Source organism: Dendrobium catenatum, unplaced genomic scaffold, assembly GCF_001605985.2.
Source record: "Dendrobium catenatum unplaced genomic scaffold, ASM160598v2 fragScaff_scaffold_518, whole genome shotgun sequence".
Taxonomy (NCBI): Eukaryota; Viridiplantae; Streptophyta; class Magnoliopsida; order Asparagales; family Orchidaceae; genus Dendrobium; species Dendrobium catenatum.
In genome coordinates, this window is record NW_021318980.1 from 96,285 (window position 1) to 112,066 (window position 15,782).

The 15,782-nt window shown below is 33.2% G+C and overlaps 1 protein-coding gene across 2 annotated transcripts; it reads right to left on the reverse strand.

The window, feature by feature from the left end:
- Positions 1-1,831: 1,831 nt before the first annotated feature.
- LOC110091921 (SURP and G-patch domain-containing protein 1-like protein) lies at positions 1,832-14,715 on the reverse strand. 2 transcript variants are annotated; one of them, XM_028694624.1, is made up of 10 exons: positions 14,561-14,715; positions 13,850-14,329; positions 13,298-13,424; positions 12,322-12,428; positions 12,051-12,209; positions 4,360-4,494; positions 3,962-4,141; positions 2,997-3,175; positions 2,801-2,850; positions 1,832-2,008 (listed from the first exon to the last, which is right to left on the reverse strand). In XM_028694624.1, the coding sequence occupies exons 2-9, from the start codon at positions 14,247-14,249 to the stop codon at positions 2,824-2,826; spliced, it is 1,314 nt and encodes a 437-aa protein (XP_028550457.1). In that variant the 5' UTR covers positions 14,250-14,329; positions 14,561-14,715; the 3' UTR covers positions 1,832-2,008; positions 2,801-2,823. The 2 variants fall into 2 exon arrangements, with proteins under 2 accessions (XP_028550457.1, XP_020671887.1); XM_020816228.2 differs by lacking the exon at positions 1,832-2,008 and adding an exon at positions 2,077-2,109.
- Positions 14,716-15,782: the final 1,067 nt, after the last annotated feature.

Consider the following 15,782-nt stretch of genomic DNA (forward strand, 5'->3'; position numbering starts at 1 on the left):
AAATGGTTGCACCTAGGAGTGTAAACTAGTCGAGCTCGAGGTACATCTGGCTTGAGCTTGAATCTGATTAATTAATTGAGTTCGGGCATGAACTTTATTCTATGAGTTCGAGCGAGCTCAAGAGTCGGTTTGTTCATTATGAAAAAGAGAAAATGAATATGATTTAAGCAATTATAATAAAATGAAAAAAAAAAAAGAATGAAATCTAAAAGAATAATAATAAAGAATTACATAATCCAAGAAACTGGAATATAATTTTTAATATTCTTAACAATTTTGTATTTAAAAGATTAAATTCTAATAATATGTTTCAAGTATTTTTTATATTATAAGCAATTATTATAATAAAATGATTAAAAGAATGAAATTTGTAAGAACAATTTAAACTGTATTTTTTATTTTTATTTTTAAATTTACGTATTATATAATTAATTAATTAATTGACATATTAAATATGTTAATAATAATAAATTTATAGTTTATGCATGTAAATCTCCCTAATATTTTTACTTATTACTTTCAATGAAAATGTTTTAATAATAATAATTTTATAGTTTATGTACATAAATCTCCCTAATATTTTTAACTAATTATTTTTCATGAAAATAAAACTGCTTTCCCATCCTTAACAGCAGCCGCACAGAAATACAGAAGTTAGTAACTAGAGCCTTAGACAGGAACTTTTATTTTATCCGGTGAAAGTACGCTCCTCTACGTTCGGTTTTAGACCAAAACCTCGGTATTGCACTGTTTTGGTCTAAAACCGAACGTAGAGGAGCGTACGTTCACTGGATGTAATAAAAGTTCCTTAGACAGGGTCTTGGTTGGGTACCCTTGGTTCGGTACCCATTGGGTACCACGCTCTGAGCTAGCGGGCTTTGCCCACCCATGCCCACCTTTGGTGACTTTCGGGATATCATATCCACCCACACCCACCCACTTTTCACAATTCTTAAATGCAGTGTGCCATGAATTAATGGCCTTGAGGTTTTTGTCATTTTCTCTGACTGCAAACTTTCAAGCCACATATCAAAATTTATCGTGATCACGACGAGATTTCGTATTGCGCACTGCGTAATAAGGATTACTATAATATACTACATGCATATGGTAATTAGTAATGTAATTCGATTTGTGCTCTGATGTTGAGTATGGGCATACCCATACCCACACATGTGGGTGAGTACATGAATAGGTGTGAATATGAGCACCCAATATAGAGCTCTGTTAGTAACTACCGTTACAGCTTGGATTTAACTTTTTATGCTTATTAAATTTTAAACTACCTCACTTCGAAACAAAAAAGACAAATTAAACAAATAATTGAATCGTTTAACTCCTATAATATTAATTTCAAAGGCCTTATATACATATAAACTTATGCATTAACTGCTATTAAATTATCTCAATTAATGAAAACATTAACACATCTACTTTATAAAAAATTTGGGCACAATAGACTAACAAATACTGGTAAACCAAAATTTATTTTTAAAAATGAGAATTATGCTCACTCATTTGAAAACTAGATTCAAAGTCCGCATTATGAAAACTATCTGTTGATTGAGAACTTTGACTGCAGCCCTAAAGTTTTTTTTTAGTACCAAGAATGAGCGATGATAGATAAGGATAAGTGGATCAAGAACATCTCTAGTGCCAATAGATCTGCTGGAGGCTCGCAATAAATATGAAATCCACAATTTATGTAGTATAAGACCCACAGAAGCATTCCCCTATACAAAATCGCTAAAAAAAAAAAAAAAAAAAGAAAACTGTAGGAAGCAAAAAATATTAACTGTAGGAAGCTAAAATCGTTTGCTTGCTAGAGAACTGATTCGGAAGAATTAAGACCTTTGATTAGCTTTCCGAATACGCAAGATTTTTTCCCCCTAAAACAAATAAAGATTGCTAAGATTCTTATAAGAGATGCAGGTCAAATAATCAGTACGAAATAAAGCTTCAGTGCAGAAGCACTTCATCTGCTCGAGACAGCCGGATCGAAAGAGTTCTGGATATCAGTAATATTCAGCTGCTAGCTCACAGAGAAACGGGCCGGGCAAGTTCCCTATGAAGAAAAAAATGCATAAATTTATCACTAAGAACGCATACCTGAAAAAAAAAATAATGTAATTTCCAGCAAAGCTTTGCAAAAGCTTGGACAAAAATCCACTTGCATACAGTTCAGCTAAGAAGTTTCCGAGATTTAATGGTTATCATCCAACCATTTAGTCATGTAAGCAGCCAATCCAACAATAAACAATACAGCAATCTGAGCAAAAAGTTCTAGCAAGAGAAAAAAAAATCTATGAAAATTTTCTTGGTCAAACATGTTCGATCAATTTAGGCCCTTATCCAAATGCACTTCCCAATACTTTTTTATAGTACTCTTTTAGTTTCGTTCAGGAAAACTAAAAACAAGATGCACGGTTCTAACGAGGAGAAATTATTCTGTGCGGACGTCAAATCTCATCCTCAGGCGAATTAAAGCGTGCCACATCAACTAGTATACATCGGGTACATAGCCATGGTATACAACAAAGGAGTGACGTGGCGCACTCTAATTTGCCTCCGGACGACAGCATCCATATCCATACAAAATAATTTCACTCTAACGAGATATATATATATATATATATATTAACAGAATAGTCCATCCTATTTCAAAAAGCAGAAACACAACAAAACTATTTGGAAGCAAGGACTCGGTTTTTTTTTTTTTTTTTTTTAAAAATCTCAAAAAAATAACATTGCATGGCATTGGGTTCAACTTATATACCCAGCATCATAGGATATGCTGTACCTGCTGAGGAACACCATTTCCACTTAGTAATATGACTTCCGAGGATTGTTCTGCAAAAGTAGCAAATCTCCATGAGCTATTGCACTTTGAAAATGGTAAACAGATATGTTCTCCCAGTACATGTTGTACAAGGGAGATGTTCTTCCAGTATAATCCCAATAAATAAATAGAAGCAAGAGTGGGTGGTAGACAATACCAGAGGATTTGGCCTGTATTTATAACCAAGCATCATCCTTTTCTTATACTGTTCATAGATGTCATCCTCAGGTGTAACCTCGCCTGGGTTCTCAGCACCGACCCCCAGATTATTCAGTTTTACATTCCCAGCCATAACAGGATCTGCACGACCTGCCTTAGCACTGCCAAGTCCCTCGCCTAAAATAAACATATATTACTATATAAATAGGCATGAAACCTACTGAATTGTTTCATATCAATAAACTTCATGAAAGAACATTTATTAGAAAATTCATAAAATAGCTCGTGTGCAAAAAAATAAAAAAATGTCCACAACTAGGGGTGTAAATGAGTTGAGCCGAGCATGAGCCACCCCTAGGAGCTTGATTAAATAATCAAATTTGAACTCGAGCTTAATTTAAAGTTTGAGCTAGCTTTTTTTATAATAAAAGAGAAATGGATTATGATTCCTAAAACTTTGAAATAAAGTGAGATGTTATTTTAGAATATTTTTAATAGCTTTATATTTGAACTCCTAAATTCTAATATATTTTATAGTTATATTTTTTAAAAAAGCTAGCTCATGAGCTAACGAGTTGAGTTGAGTCGAGTCGAGGCTTGCTCAAACGTGGCTCATTAGCTCATCGAGCTCTAAGCCATTTATTGAGCCTAGCTCAAGTAAGCTTATAACTCATTTACACCCCTAGAGTAAAGTATTCACTAAGAAACATACATAATAAGGGATATATAATGGCTTGCAAGCTCACAAACTAACAAGTCAAGTTGAGGCTAACTCAAAGTTGGCTCATTAGCTCATCAAACTTAACTCACAAGGCATTTATTGAGCCGAGCTCAAATGGGCTTAACTCACTTACACCCCCAGAGTAAAGTATTCACCGAGAAACATACACAATAAGGGGTCTAAAGTGGCACATGTGAGCTGATTCAAATATTAAGATCCAATGAACTGTGTAACAGCCTTACCTTCCTTCCATCCCATTTTAGATAAAAGTTTATGCCCAACATTGTCGGATTGGATTCTGGACCTCGCTGCAGTTTCTAGAGAAGTTTTCTGGGCAACAGCATCATTGCAACTAGCAAAGAACTTCTCCAATTCTTCTTGTGGGATGAAGTCACCCATATGATGCCCCTTTCTGGAAGAAGCTGCAGGGAAACAAACATAAAATGATACAGATCCAATATTATACTAGCAAATCCCAATAACCATAGAACACTTAAGATGGAGGATAAATTGTACAAACAAATAGCATAAGTACGGCTCCGTGATTTCAGAATAAGCATTGGTCGTTCTTTCACTAAAAACATATCATAAATATAGTTCAGAATAGTGACAGAAAACAGAGATAGCGAAAGATAAAGACCTTGAAGAGATGCAGGTGGTGGCATTTCATCTTTTGAATATCGTGGTTGCCTCTTCCGCTCTTCCTGAGCAGCTTTTTTCATGTAGTACTCCATCACTGCAATGGGATCTGACGATGGAGGCCCGCTAGATTCACCTGCAAGGGAAAATTCAGATTAAATTTCTAGATGCAGATTATCAATTAAGCATGTTGCTTTAACATTCAAAAAATATATAATGATCGGTCTATCAATTTCCAACTTAGTGCAAAGTTGATAGAAGCCACAGATACATCAGTTTGAACAATATAACTTTTCATAGAGTGCCAGGAAAAGTTGGTTTTTCATGGAAAACAAAAGAAAGGAAAAATAACAGAATTAGAAAGAAACAGAATAGCAAGCATAAGAATTGTAGAGACTCATAAGCATTCTGTTATAACAGGATTACAACTGTAGAGACTCATAAGCGTAAGAACTGTAGAAACTCATAAGCACTCTGTTATAACAATATTAGAAGCGGATCAACAATGGCCAATGGATGTTTAGACCATGGCAGCATGCATTGTGGTCATGGTCATTAGAAGTATGAAACAGGAATATATTAACTCGACACCAAACATAGAAATCACATAATATATCATTTAGCTAGCATTGGTTGAATTAACCAGTGTTGAATCACCAATCCACCTTAGATAGGGTAGCAACAAGCATATGTACAAATCTGCTAACTATGCACTTTTGTTGTGTTGAATAAAATAATATCTATCATACTTGCACATAGAATTATGAGTCGCTCCGTAAATTGATCCGAATGCTCATGTCATAAAAGAACGCAAATGCTCAAAATGTTGATTTTTAAGCATATTTTCATATAAACCAAAACTACACAAGGACAAGTTCCACAGACGAAAAGTTGTATGAACTGAAGCCTTAGTCACAACTCACAAGGCCATAATACCAAGGGAAGAACGGCAATTAAATTTGAAAATTCAATAATGCAAAAAGTTCGCACAAAAAAACAAATAGAAATTTAAGCATATTGGCTAGCATTAGCATTAGTCACATGTAGAAATTTAATATTGTTGTTGTCAGGTCCCAAATTCTGGATGAGAAAAGTGGAGGGGATGCATTAAATAGTTGACAACCAACATAAAACTTGTCAAATAATCATAACATGAATCATTTAATACATTATGTTAATGCTAAGATGTTTCCTAGAAACAACACATTGTATGACCTGAATACTACGAGAAGTGTGCAAGGGCCGCTGCAGCGATGCCCATGTGCAGTGTTAAATAGGCAAGGGTTCCCACATTATGGACGGACGTGGGGACGTAGGCAAAGAAGCTAGTTCATGAAATTAGGATTAGGATAAGAAATTGGAATATAAATTATCTTGCAAACAAATTAATAAATATTATAATTCATAGAAAGATAAATATTCTATACATTCAAAAAATTAAATGAGTTGAAAATGGCTAAGGAGATTGATAGTTTAGGATTTAATCTATGCTTTTCAGGTAAGAGTCATACTAGAAATGAAGTATGTGCGATTATAAAAAAGAGTTTGAAAGATAATAATGTAGAAATTAATATAATTGGAGATAAAATTATGCCATTATGGCTTCAAAGATTATTACTAATGCTAAGATATTAACATTATAAGTGCTTAAGCTCCTCAGGAAGATTTGGATATATGCTCAAAATTAAAATTTTAGAATAACTTAAAAGAATTAATACAAAAGATATCTCTTAGAGAAAGTTTTTATTGGAAAAAATTTAAATGATCATGTTGGTGGAGTGGTAAAAAATTTTAAAAACATTCATGGTGGCTATAAGTTTGGAGCGACTAATGAAGTTGGTAGGAACATATTAGATTTTACTCTAGTTTATGATTTTATGATTATTAATATCTTATTTAAGAAAAGAGAGGAACACCGCATCACTTATAAAAATGAATATAATAAAACTTAAATTGATTATTTTCTTATAAGAAAATAATATCATTTATGTTGTAAAAATTGTAAAATTATTCTGAGTGAAAATTTATGAACACAACATCGCTTACTAGTTTTAGACATTAAATGAAGGGGCGGAATATAAAAAATAAAATAAAATGTTGTCTTAGGATTAAATGAAGGGCTTTAAAGAATACTAACAAAAATATTTGTTAGAGTGACCTTCAGTTTTCTAAAGATTTTAATTGTGCATGAGGAAGCTAATGCAATGTGAAGAAAAAAACTAGTGATATTAAGAATGTTGCAAATAATGTGCTTGGAATATCATAAGGAAAAGCCTCCAATAGTAAAAACAGTTGGTGGTGAAATCAATATGTGCAATAAAATATTAAAAAAGAAGAAGTTTTGTTATAAAAATTGATTTGATATAAAAGCCTGTAAATTGTGAAAGATATAAAAAGACCCGCAAAGAATCTAAGAAAGCAATATTCAATGTAAAGAATTTAGATTTTAATTATTTATATAATAAATTGAATACTAAGAAAAGCTAGCCAAAGAAAGAGATAGGGAAAGTGAAGAATTTAATTCAAATGAAATTCATTAAGGATGAAGATCAAAAAGTAATTTTATTAGAAGATGATATTCAACAAATATGGATAAGATATTTTGATAAGCTTTCAATGAAGATTGTGATAATACAATTAACTTTTTAATGACATTAACACCCTAAATGAAGATAGATATTGTTATTTTTATTGTCATATTAGTAAAACTGAAGTTAGTGAAGTCTTAAAAAAAATGAAGCGAGGAAAAACAGTTATACCTTATGATAATCCAATGGAGGTGTGGAAATACTTAGAGGATTAAAGAATTTCTTGGCTTATAAATGTCAAATGAGTGGAAAAAAAGTAAGTTGATTTTAATTTTTAAGAATAAAAGTGATGCACAAGAGTGTGTGAATTATAGAGGAATTAAGTTAATGTGTCATACTTTAAAACTATGGAAGAGAGTTATTGAGCATAGGTTACGACATGATACTAAGGATTCTCAAAATCAATTTGGATTTATGCCAGGTAGGTCTACTATGGACACTATAAATTTATTAAGAGTTTTAATAGAAAAGAATAGAGAGAATAAAGAGGATCTACATATGATATTTATTGATTTAGATAAAACATATGATAAAATTCCAAGAGATGTGCTCTGGAGAGTTCTAGAAGATAAATGAGTTAATAATGCTTAAATTCAAGTCATTAAAGATATATGTATATAGTAGCTATTAATTGTGTTCAAACACAAGGTGGTTTGACCAAGTATTTTCCTATTTCAATTAGTTACATCAAAGATTATCTTTAACCCCATATCTTCTTGTTTTGGTCACGGATGTTCTTACTGAACATTTACAAGAGGATAATCTCTGGGGTATCCAAAGTATGTTTTTTTTTTTTCTGTGATATTCTTCATGTAGATAAAACTAGAGAGGGGCTTGAAATAACTTAGAATTATGGAGATCAAACTTAGAGTCCAAAAGTTTTCATTTGAGTAGGGTCTAAAACCAAATACATGAAGTGTATTTTTAGTAGCAATAAATATAGTGGGGGATTGTGACTTTAAGTGATCAAGTCATTAATAAGAGTATACATTTTAGATATCTTGGATCTATTGTTCAAAGTGATGGTGAAATTGATGGGGATATTATTAGTATAATTCAAGTTGGACAGTTGAAGTGGAAGAATGCACCAGGTATGTTGTGTGATAGAAAAGTACCCCTCAAACTTAAAGGAAAATTCTATAAGATGGCGGTGAGACTTGCAATGCTTTATGACATAGAAAGTTAGCCATTAAAAGAGAAGCATAAAGTTAAGTGTCATAGAGATGAGAATGCTCAAGTAGATGAGTGGCTTCACTCTTAGAGACAAATGCAAAACGAGTATGTACGTGAAAGGGTTGAAGTAGCATTAATGGCATATAAGATTAAAAAGAGTCGCCTTAGATGATTTAGACGCATAAAACTCGACCGTCTGAGTTAGGAGAGTAAATGTATTAGATTTTGCATATGTTAAGAAAAGTAGAGAAAAACCTAAAAAATCTTGGCTAGAAAATATTAAAAATGATCTTTTTTTTATTAAATTTAAATGAGAATTTGACTCTTAACATTACACAATGGAAAAACATGATTCAAATAGCTAACCCCACAGTGGGATAAAGGCTTGGTAGTGTTGTTGTTAGCTAACATTAGCATAATTAAATGATTAGTTCACCAACCCATCCTACTGATGGGGCTGACAATAAATAAATTTGATACAAATTCATACGCTTTTAACTTGATTTATGACATTCAATTTTGGTGATTCTTATCCTCTCAAACAAACATCAACGAACAGAAAAAAAATCTGGAAGACTTCATATAATGGTAGTTCTTCTGTAAGAAATAGTAAATTTTAGAATAGTCTCTGCTGATCTCCTTCTTGAATTCAGCGTATGATAGTTTCTCCAATCATATTGGTGAACAACTTCTCATCGTCTTAAACTATGTCTCCCTCACAAATTATCACAATCATCATTAGCAATTATCCTAAGTATTTGGGCTCCCCTATATAAATCCTCATTCCCCATTTGTTCTTAATAAGTACTGCATGAGATGTTGAACCTATTTTGCACAATTTCTTTTGGTAAGATTTGTATCCATAATACATTTGGCCTAAAGCCTATCCATCCTATTCCCTTGACACCAAATTTACCACCCATTTTATAAGTATATTTTCTACTTTTTGTTGTAAAAATGTCAAAAATCATCTAAGCTTATTACCCATTACCTTATCATCAATAGAAGCTACTCCTCCCATCTCAAGTCATAACACCATTTATTTCAACAAATGCCCCATTTATTAGAACAAACATATGCAAAAAACTTATGCCAATGCATCGCATAACCAACATTAAAAAATGAACTTAATGTTGAAACTACCTATTATTCTACTATAATTGGAAAAAACTTTGTCACTCCACAACCAACTTAAAGTTTTCAATCAGATTTCATTGTCAATTTGCTGTTTTTCTGCTGTAAACAGCAGATTTCTGCTGTATTTCTGCTGTGGGCAGCAGTTTCCATCGGATCAACTTCAGTTTTGGTGAGAAACACTTGGGAACTCAAGTGTTTCCTATCAATATCTTTAATAACTTCAACAAACACTTCAAATATATTCTTTTTTTCTTTAATGTGCATCAAATTAATTTTCATGATATTTGAAGATATGCCTTCCCAAAACAATATGAAGATACATTTCTCTACTCTCTGTACTCCTACATTAATTTTCATAACACAAAAAATAGCATTTATAGTGATTTTTCAGAAACCAAATTAATTCTCTAATACCAATATAGTTTTTTCTAAGTACATGTCTTATTACTCTTCTACAACTTAATAATATGACTTATAAATTTTATTTCTCTATAATAACAAAAATCATGAACATCTCCTTTATTTTTAAATATTAACACCAAAATGTTGATTCCCAAATATTTTGACAAGCATTTTGTCCTCAAAATTCGATTAAAATTTTTGTGGTGGGTCAAACTAACTTAAACAATATCACAACAATTGTCCAAATCTGAATAGCTATCTCATATAGATTTAATACTTTATACTTATGCATCTTCTTAAGAGCTAATTTCACCTTTGTTTTAATCAAATATATAATATACCCCATTCTTCTATTCATTATACTATTTAAAAATGATTTCTTCACCAAAACCCTCACTTAATAATTTCTCAATGTAATACTTCCAACTTATCTTGATATATTCATCTTTAACAAAGATTTTCTTATATTCATTCCTAATGCACCTAATTTGATCAAACTTTCTAAATCACTTCTACCTTTTTTTTCTTCTTCTGTAATGCCTAGCCTATTATACATCTCTCATAAAAAACCTATAGAATTAATACTTTTCTCAATACCCTTTAGCAAAACTTTTAGAGTAAAACAACTAAGGTACAACATAAGAGATATATAGACTAAATGATAGAAAAACTAAATGATTTGATTATTCTTTTAACTGAAAGCTAATCTAAGCTAATTAAAGATCAGAACTCCTACCCATCCAGCCAACAAAAAGGAGAATCGAACACACATCATGCATGTGAAATTTAAAAAAAAAAGTGTTTAAAGGAGAAGAAAATAAATATGAAGAACTTTCTCAGAGCAACTCATTCTCTGGAGACTGCTGGGATAATTGTAAAAACAGTTAACAATTAGTTGAATTGGTTTGTGTGTCCTCATCTTGTCTCAATAAAAATAAGATAATAAAATGAAGAGCATCAAGGTAGACCTGGAAGAAACTACATGGGTATCTTATTGAGAAAGAAGCTACCAAACTTCAAACAAGGAAAGCACCCTTGAAGTTTCAACACACCATGTAATTTGTACCATTCTGGAGTTCATTGATTTGATATAAATGAGGATAAATTATTATTTTTTAAAATACATTTAAATAAATTAACTTTTCTAAATGTGTTTTAATAAAAAAAATAGCTACAATAAAATTATAATGCATTCTAGAAACCTCAAACTCTCAACTTTTTTAGTAAAGTAGCTACGGCCAAATCACGCCTAGCTTATGGTAAAGTAGTTGCATCCAAATGGGCGCTATCTTACAACAAAAAAGAAATGATCATGTAACCTCTTTTTTACTTTCTCCAACATATCTCCTTTCCCTTTCATCAAGAGGCTGCAGCAACTCTAGGGCCAATTTAAAGGCCATTCTGAAAGACGATGCTTCACAACTGCAACAATTCTCGTGTTCATGTTTTTCACTTACAGCTCTACCAACTCCAACTGCACTGTCCCTTGCTCCTGCTTAAGATTTTGATTATAATATCTTCAAGCTCTTCCAGGCACTCAGATAAAAGAGCTGATCTGTAAAAGAACTTCTCTACCATGCCATGAGATGCAAGATGCTTCTGGTCCTTTTTTTTCTTTTTCATATCAAACCTATCTTTAATGTTCACCTCTAAAACAAAGTATCCTACGTGGCTTGGGTTTTAATCTTCAGAGTATATCCAACAGTTTTTGTTTAAATATGTATAAATTGGTAATAACTTTGTATTTGTTGTATTTGATTTCATTTTAGGGGTTTTTTAGATAGGTTTCAGTGAATCCATGGTTGTTTTGTGATTTGGTTAAGAGGTTGAGGCTTACAAGTGTGTTATCAGAAGAATTTTACTATTGATTTGGGTATTCTTTCAGTTGTAGAAAATTTGTAGATTTAAACCTTTAATGTGCCCCTATGTTTATGATTAGAGACTCAAATTTGGAATAGATGGCATCGGCTTTAGCTTTAAAATATTCCAGTAAAAGCATTCGTAGTGATTATACAAAAGATTAAATAATTAATGTGCAAATTAAAGCCTTAGTCTTTTCCCTATCTGCATCCAAAGTTTGACCCCATCATTTCACTGGAGAACCTGACTTTTCGTTGTTCATCCAACCAAGCAAGAAAAATAGATCCAGTATAAATTTACCTCACATTCAATCAAACAGCTTAATGCAAAAAGAAAGCACTCTTACACTGCATTCTTATATTACATGCAGCCAAACAGCCTCTAAATAAGTATACTCCACAAGATATTTTGGCAAGCCATGAGAGACTGCAAACCAAAAAGAATAGATCCACCATATGGAGACTAAGAAACAACCAACAGAAGCAAGTGACTTGGTCTTAGCATAGTACATAGTAGACAGAATTAACAATACCATGTGAGGAGGTTTTCCCCATGGATGCAGCATAAGTTTTTGTGTCCTCATCAACACCATATAAAGCTGATGCTGGAGTCTGGAAATTCGAATTTTTCTGTATAGGAGTCCTCTGAGAAGTATTTGGTGTTTTAGAACTTGCAGCAACACCACTGCTTTCTGTTAATAAAAACAGCAAGACATAAAAAGAAGTTGCCAGAAGACGTTTTTCAATTTTATGAGGAAAAATAATGCATTTAAAATTTCATACAAATTTAAGGGGCTGGCTAACCATGATGTGATGTTTGAGAATCATTTGACTTTCCTTGGATCTTTTCCTCTTCAAGAAGCTGAAACTCATAGTATTTGTAGTCTGAACAGCTTGTGTCAAATAGAAACCTATGGGCAAAAGAATAAATGTTACAAAACCCAATACATTTAGAAATATAGATGAGCATAACTGTATATAGGACTGTCAATTTCACTTTTGGCCCAAATCAAGCTAAGATTAACAGAACCCTGGATCAGATCAAGCTCATAATTGAAAAAAAAAAGGTATGTACGCATGAATGTAAACAAACTGGTATGTGTGTACGCAAGCATATAGATCACATGCACATATGAAGCATGCAAAAAATATAGTGAGCTTGCTTGCGGTTATCAGAATGACAAACAAAAATAAAAAACAAAATCATTTTTTTGGCTCCTATTGAGCATTCAAATGAAATCAATGAGCCAAGAATGGCTTTAATCAATCCCTCCATAAACCAGACATGACAGAATCAAGCCAACCTCACCGCAAGGTAAGATCATTCACAACTTGGACCTGGAAGCATACATAAATTTGTGCATATGAACTAGAAATATTTCCAATGATGTATTATCATTAAAAAAAAACAATCTTCTAAAGAAGCAGCTCAAGGTTGGAGGTTGCAAAGCACCTAAATTAGTGATGGTCATAGAAAATAAAATAGATGACTCCACAAGGAAAGTGAATACGACACACAAATTTATCCCAAAGAAGTTAATAAAAATGTCATATGTGGTTATATGAAATTTCATGTCCAAAATGATGTCCTTTGGCCGTGCAATGCAGAAACCTCAAATCTTATACATTACAAGGGAAAGAACTAAAAATTAACCTTAGTCATACAAAACAATCGGCTAAAAAATAAATAAGACAAAGTTTTATGCCATTATTAAGCAGAAATTTTGATAGAAAATGCTAATTCTAAATGAAATTTTATGCAAATAAAGAGCATTCATACTTAAACGGGGTATCTCCAGGATTCTTCTGCCGTGTAACATCCTCAAAGTACCTTCCATTTTTGGCAACAAAGCAAGCTAATTTGTCCGCGGCATTCTTCACTGTAGGATCACTAGGAGGAACTGGTGCTGCATGTCACTTAAAGAATGATTAATACCAAAGTATGAGCATGGCAATGCAAATTACTGTTGTAGCAGGCGTGCCACATTTTCCAAATCTTTCAATCAACATCTCCCACCAAGGTCGATGGACACATAAGATATAAGCTGCATTAATGAGAACACTTTCAAGGTTCTAGTATTTATATACTATGTTGTTTCCATATTATCGTAAAAAGCTCAATTAGCTTCTGAAAAGACATTCCTGCAGTGATATGTCCAAAATTTACAATTTCATGCCAATCATTCTTTAACGAATGAGGGGGATGTTTCAATCTCGACTTAAGAAAAGGAAACCAGCACATCTGATTAGAAAGGTAGCAGGAAATAGATAGTTGCCAAAAAAAAAACCATATTTCTCAAGTTATGAGAATACATAAACAAGAAATCATTACCATCCCCATTCTCTGGTTTTGACTTGGAAGCATTCAACAGCCCCGGTTTATGCCTCTTTGCAGGCTCAGAAATTCCAGCCTCTGACTCCCCTCGGTCATCTTCTTCATCTTCGGCTAGTTTAACAGGAGCAGACACAATCTTAGATTTCTGCTTCAAACTGAAAGCTAACTTCCCACTGGATCCAGAAGGACTGGGCTTCTTTATATCAGTAGATTTAATTTCCAGCGGTCTCTTGTTCGGAATAGCGATAGGCTTTATGGAGAGGGTCGAGTTGGTGGTCGTGCCAGATTTGGACTCTTCAGAAAACTCCTTCTCATGGTTATCTTGCTGTAGCTGTTTAAATTTTTCCATGAAGGAGCCATCGTTGACAAAAAGATCTGGATTTGCTCCTTTCCCCATTGTAGACTTCGTCCAATGCTCGCTTGGAGAAACCAAATCAGGCAGAAGCCAAATCTGGAGGCTTGTTTTTGTTCAACGGACTGCATTCTTTAAGCTCCGATCAGAAAATAACAAATCGAATCACTCGAGTAACAAAGGTAATCAGGGTACAATTAATTTATTAGATTCATAGAAATCCCAGACGCATCCGATAACATTTTTCAGAGAAGAAAACGGAATAAAACGAGGTTTCCGACATGAAACGCCTGAACGTCAGAAGGAAACCCTAGACGGGGAGGAAATCGATTAGGAAACGCAAAACTTGGCCATACCTGGAGGAACGAAAAGGTCAGAAACAAAACCCAGTCCTTGACTTGATTCGATAGGACTTTGTTGCTCGAGTTGATCACGAGAGTTGGAACGAACTGCTAAAAACCCGAACAAGTACGCGAGGAAGATGACTGCAACTAAAAAAAAGGGATAGTATTTGGATTTATTTATATAACGGAGAATTAGCGTTCCGGTGACCTGCGGAACAATAAACACGCACGAAGGCTAGGAAAATTAGGGTTGTCAATTCGGATCAACTGGTTAAGTTCGGATTCAATTTGAGTTAATTTGGACGTAAATGGGTTGAATCGAATCTGATCTGTTTAGCTAAATGGGTTAAGATTTACAATCTGATCCGCGCTGAATATCTAGTTGATCTGACCCGCCCTGATTATCTAGTTGATCTGACCCGCCCCATCAACCCGTAAAGTTAGATCTGGATTCTGGAGATTAGGATTCTGGCGCGGTTCGAGCGAGTCAGCAAGAGCTGCGCGCCTACAAGAGTGTCCTTGAACCTCTGCTAAGATGTCGTAGGCGACCTGATAACCAGGGTTATAGGGCTTGTTGTAGCGCCAACTAGGTGACTACAACGAGGTCAAGTGTGGCGCGATTGGTGGCTTCGGTGCAGACAGTGTAGTGCCAACGTGGATGCAAAATTGCGAATACGTGAGGCGGGTTGGCAGACGGGTCAATTTCGGATTATCAGGTTAACCCGAACCCGATACGTTTTTTAAACGAGTTGAAAATTGAGACCAAAACCCGACCCATTTGTTAAACGGGTCGAATCAAACCCTAATTTTTTGGGTTGGGTTGTTGGATCGTGTCAATAATTGACACCCCTAAGGGAAATGGCTAAATTTTCTGTGGGGAAAAGGGATGCCTGAATTATTTTCATAAAAAAAAATAATAATAATAATATTACTTTTATTTCATTAATAAGATATGTATTTTAAAAAATAAACAAGACACTAAATATATAAATATAAAATGCATAATTAAAGATAACAAATATTAATGAAATGCATAATAGTTTACTATAAACTTATAATAAAAAATATTTTATTATGTACTATTGCATAATAAAATTTATCATACAAATTACATAAAAAACTCTAAATATTTTTTTCAAATATAGAGCTTAGAGAGAGCACATAAATTGATCGAATAAGACAATTTTTATATGAGAAATCTATTTATATTCATTATAGTAAGTCGTACGAATTG

Bases quoted from the DNA above. Each gene is read 5' to 3' on its own strand.
- LOC110091921 (XM_028694624.1), bottom strand. From the start codon at position 14,249: ATGGGGAAAGGAGCAAATCCAGATCTTTTTGTCAACGATGGCTCCTTC. The intron at 12,210-12,321 runs GTTAGCCAGCCC...TTTTATTAACAG, and splicing joins TTCTCAAACATCACATCATG to AAAGCAGTGGTGTTGCTGCA. The intron at 2,851-2,996 runs GTATTGTCTACC...CTACTTTTGCAG, and splicing joins AATACAGGCCAAATCCTCTG to AACAATCCTCGGAAGTCATA.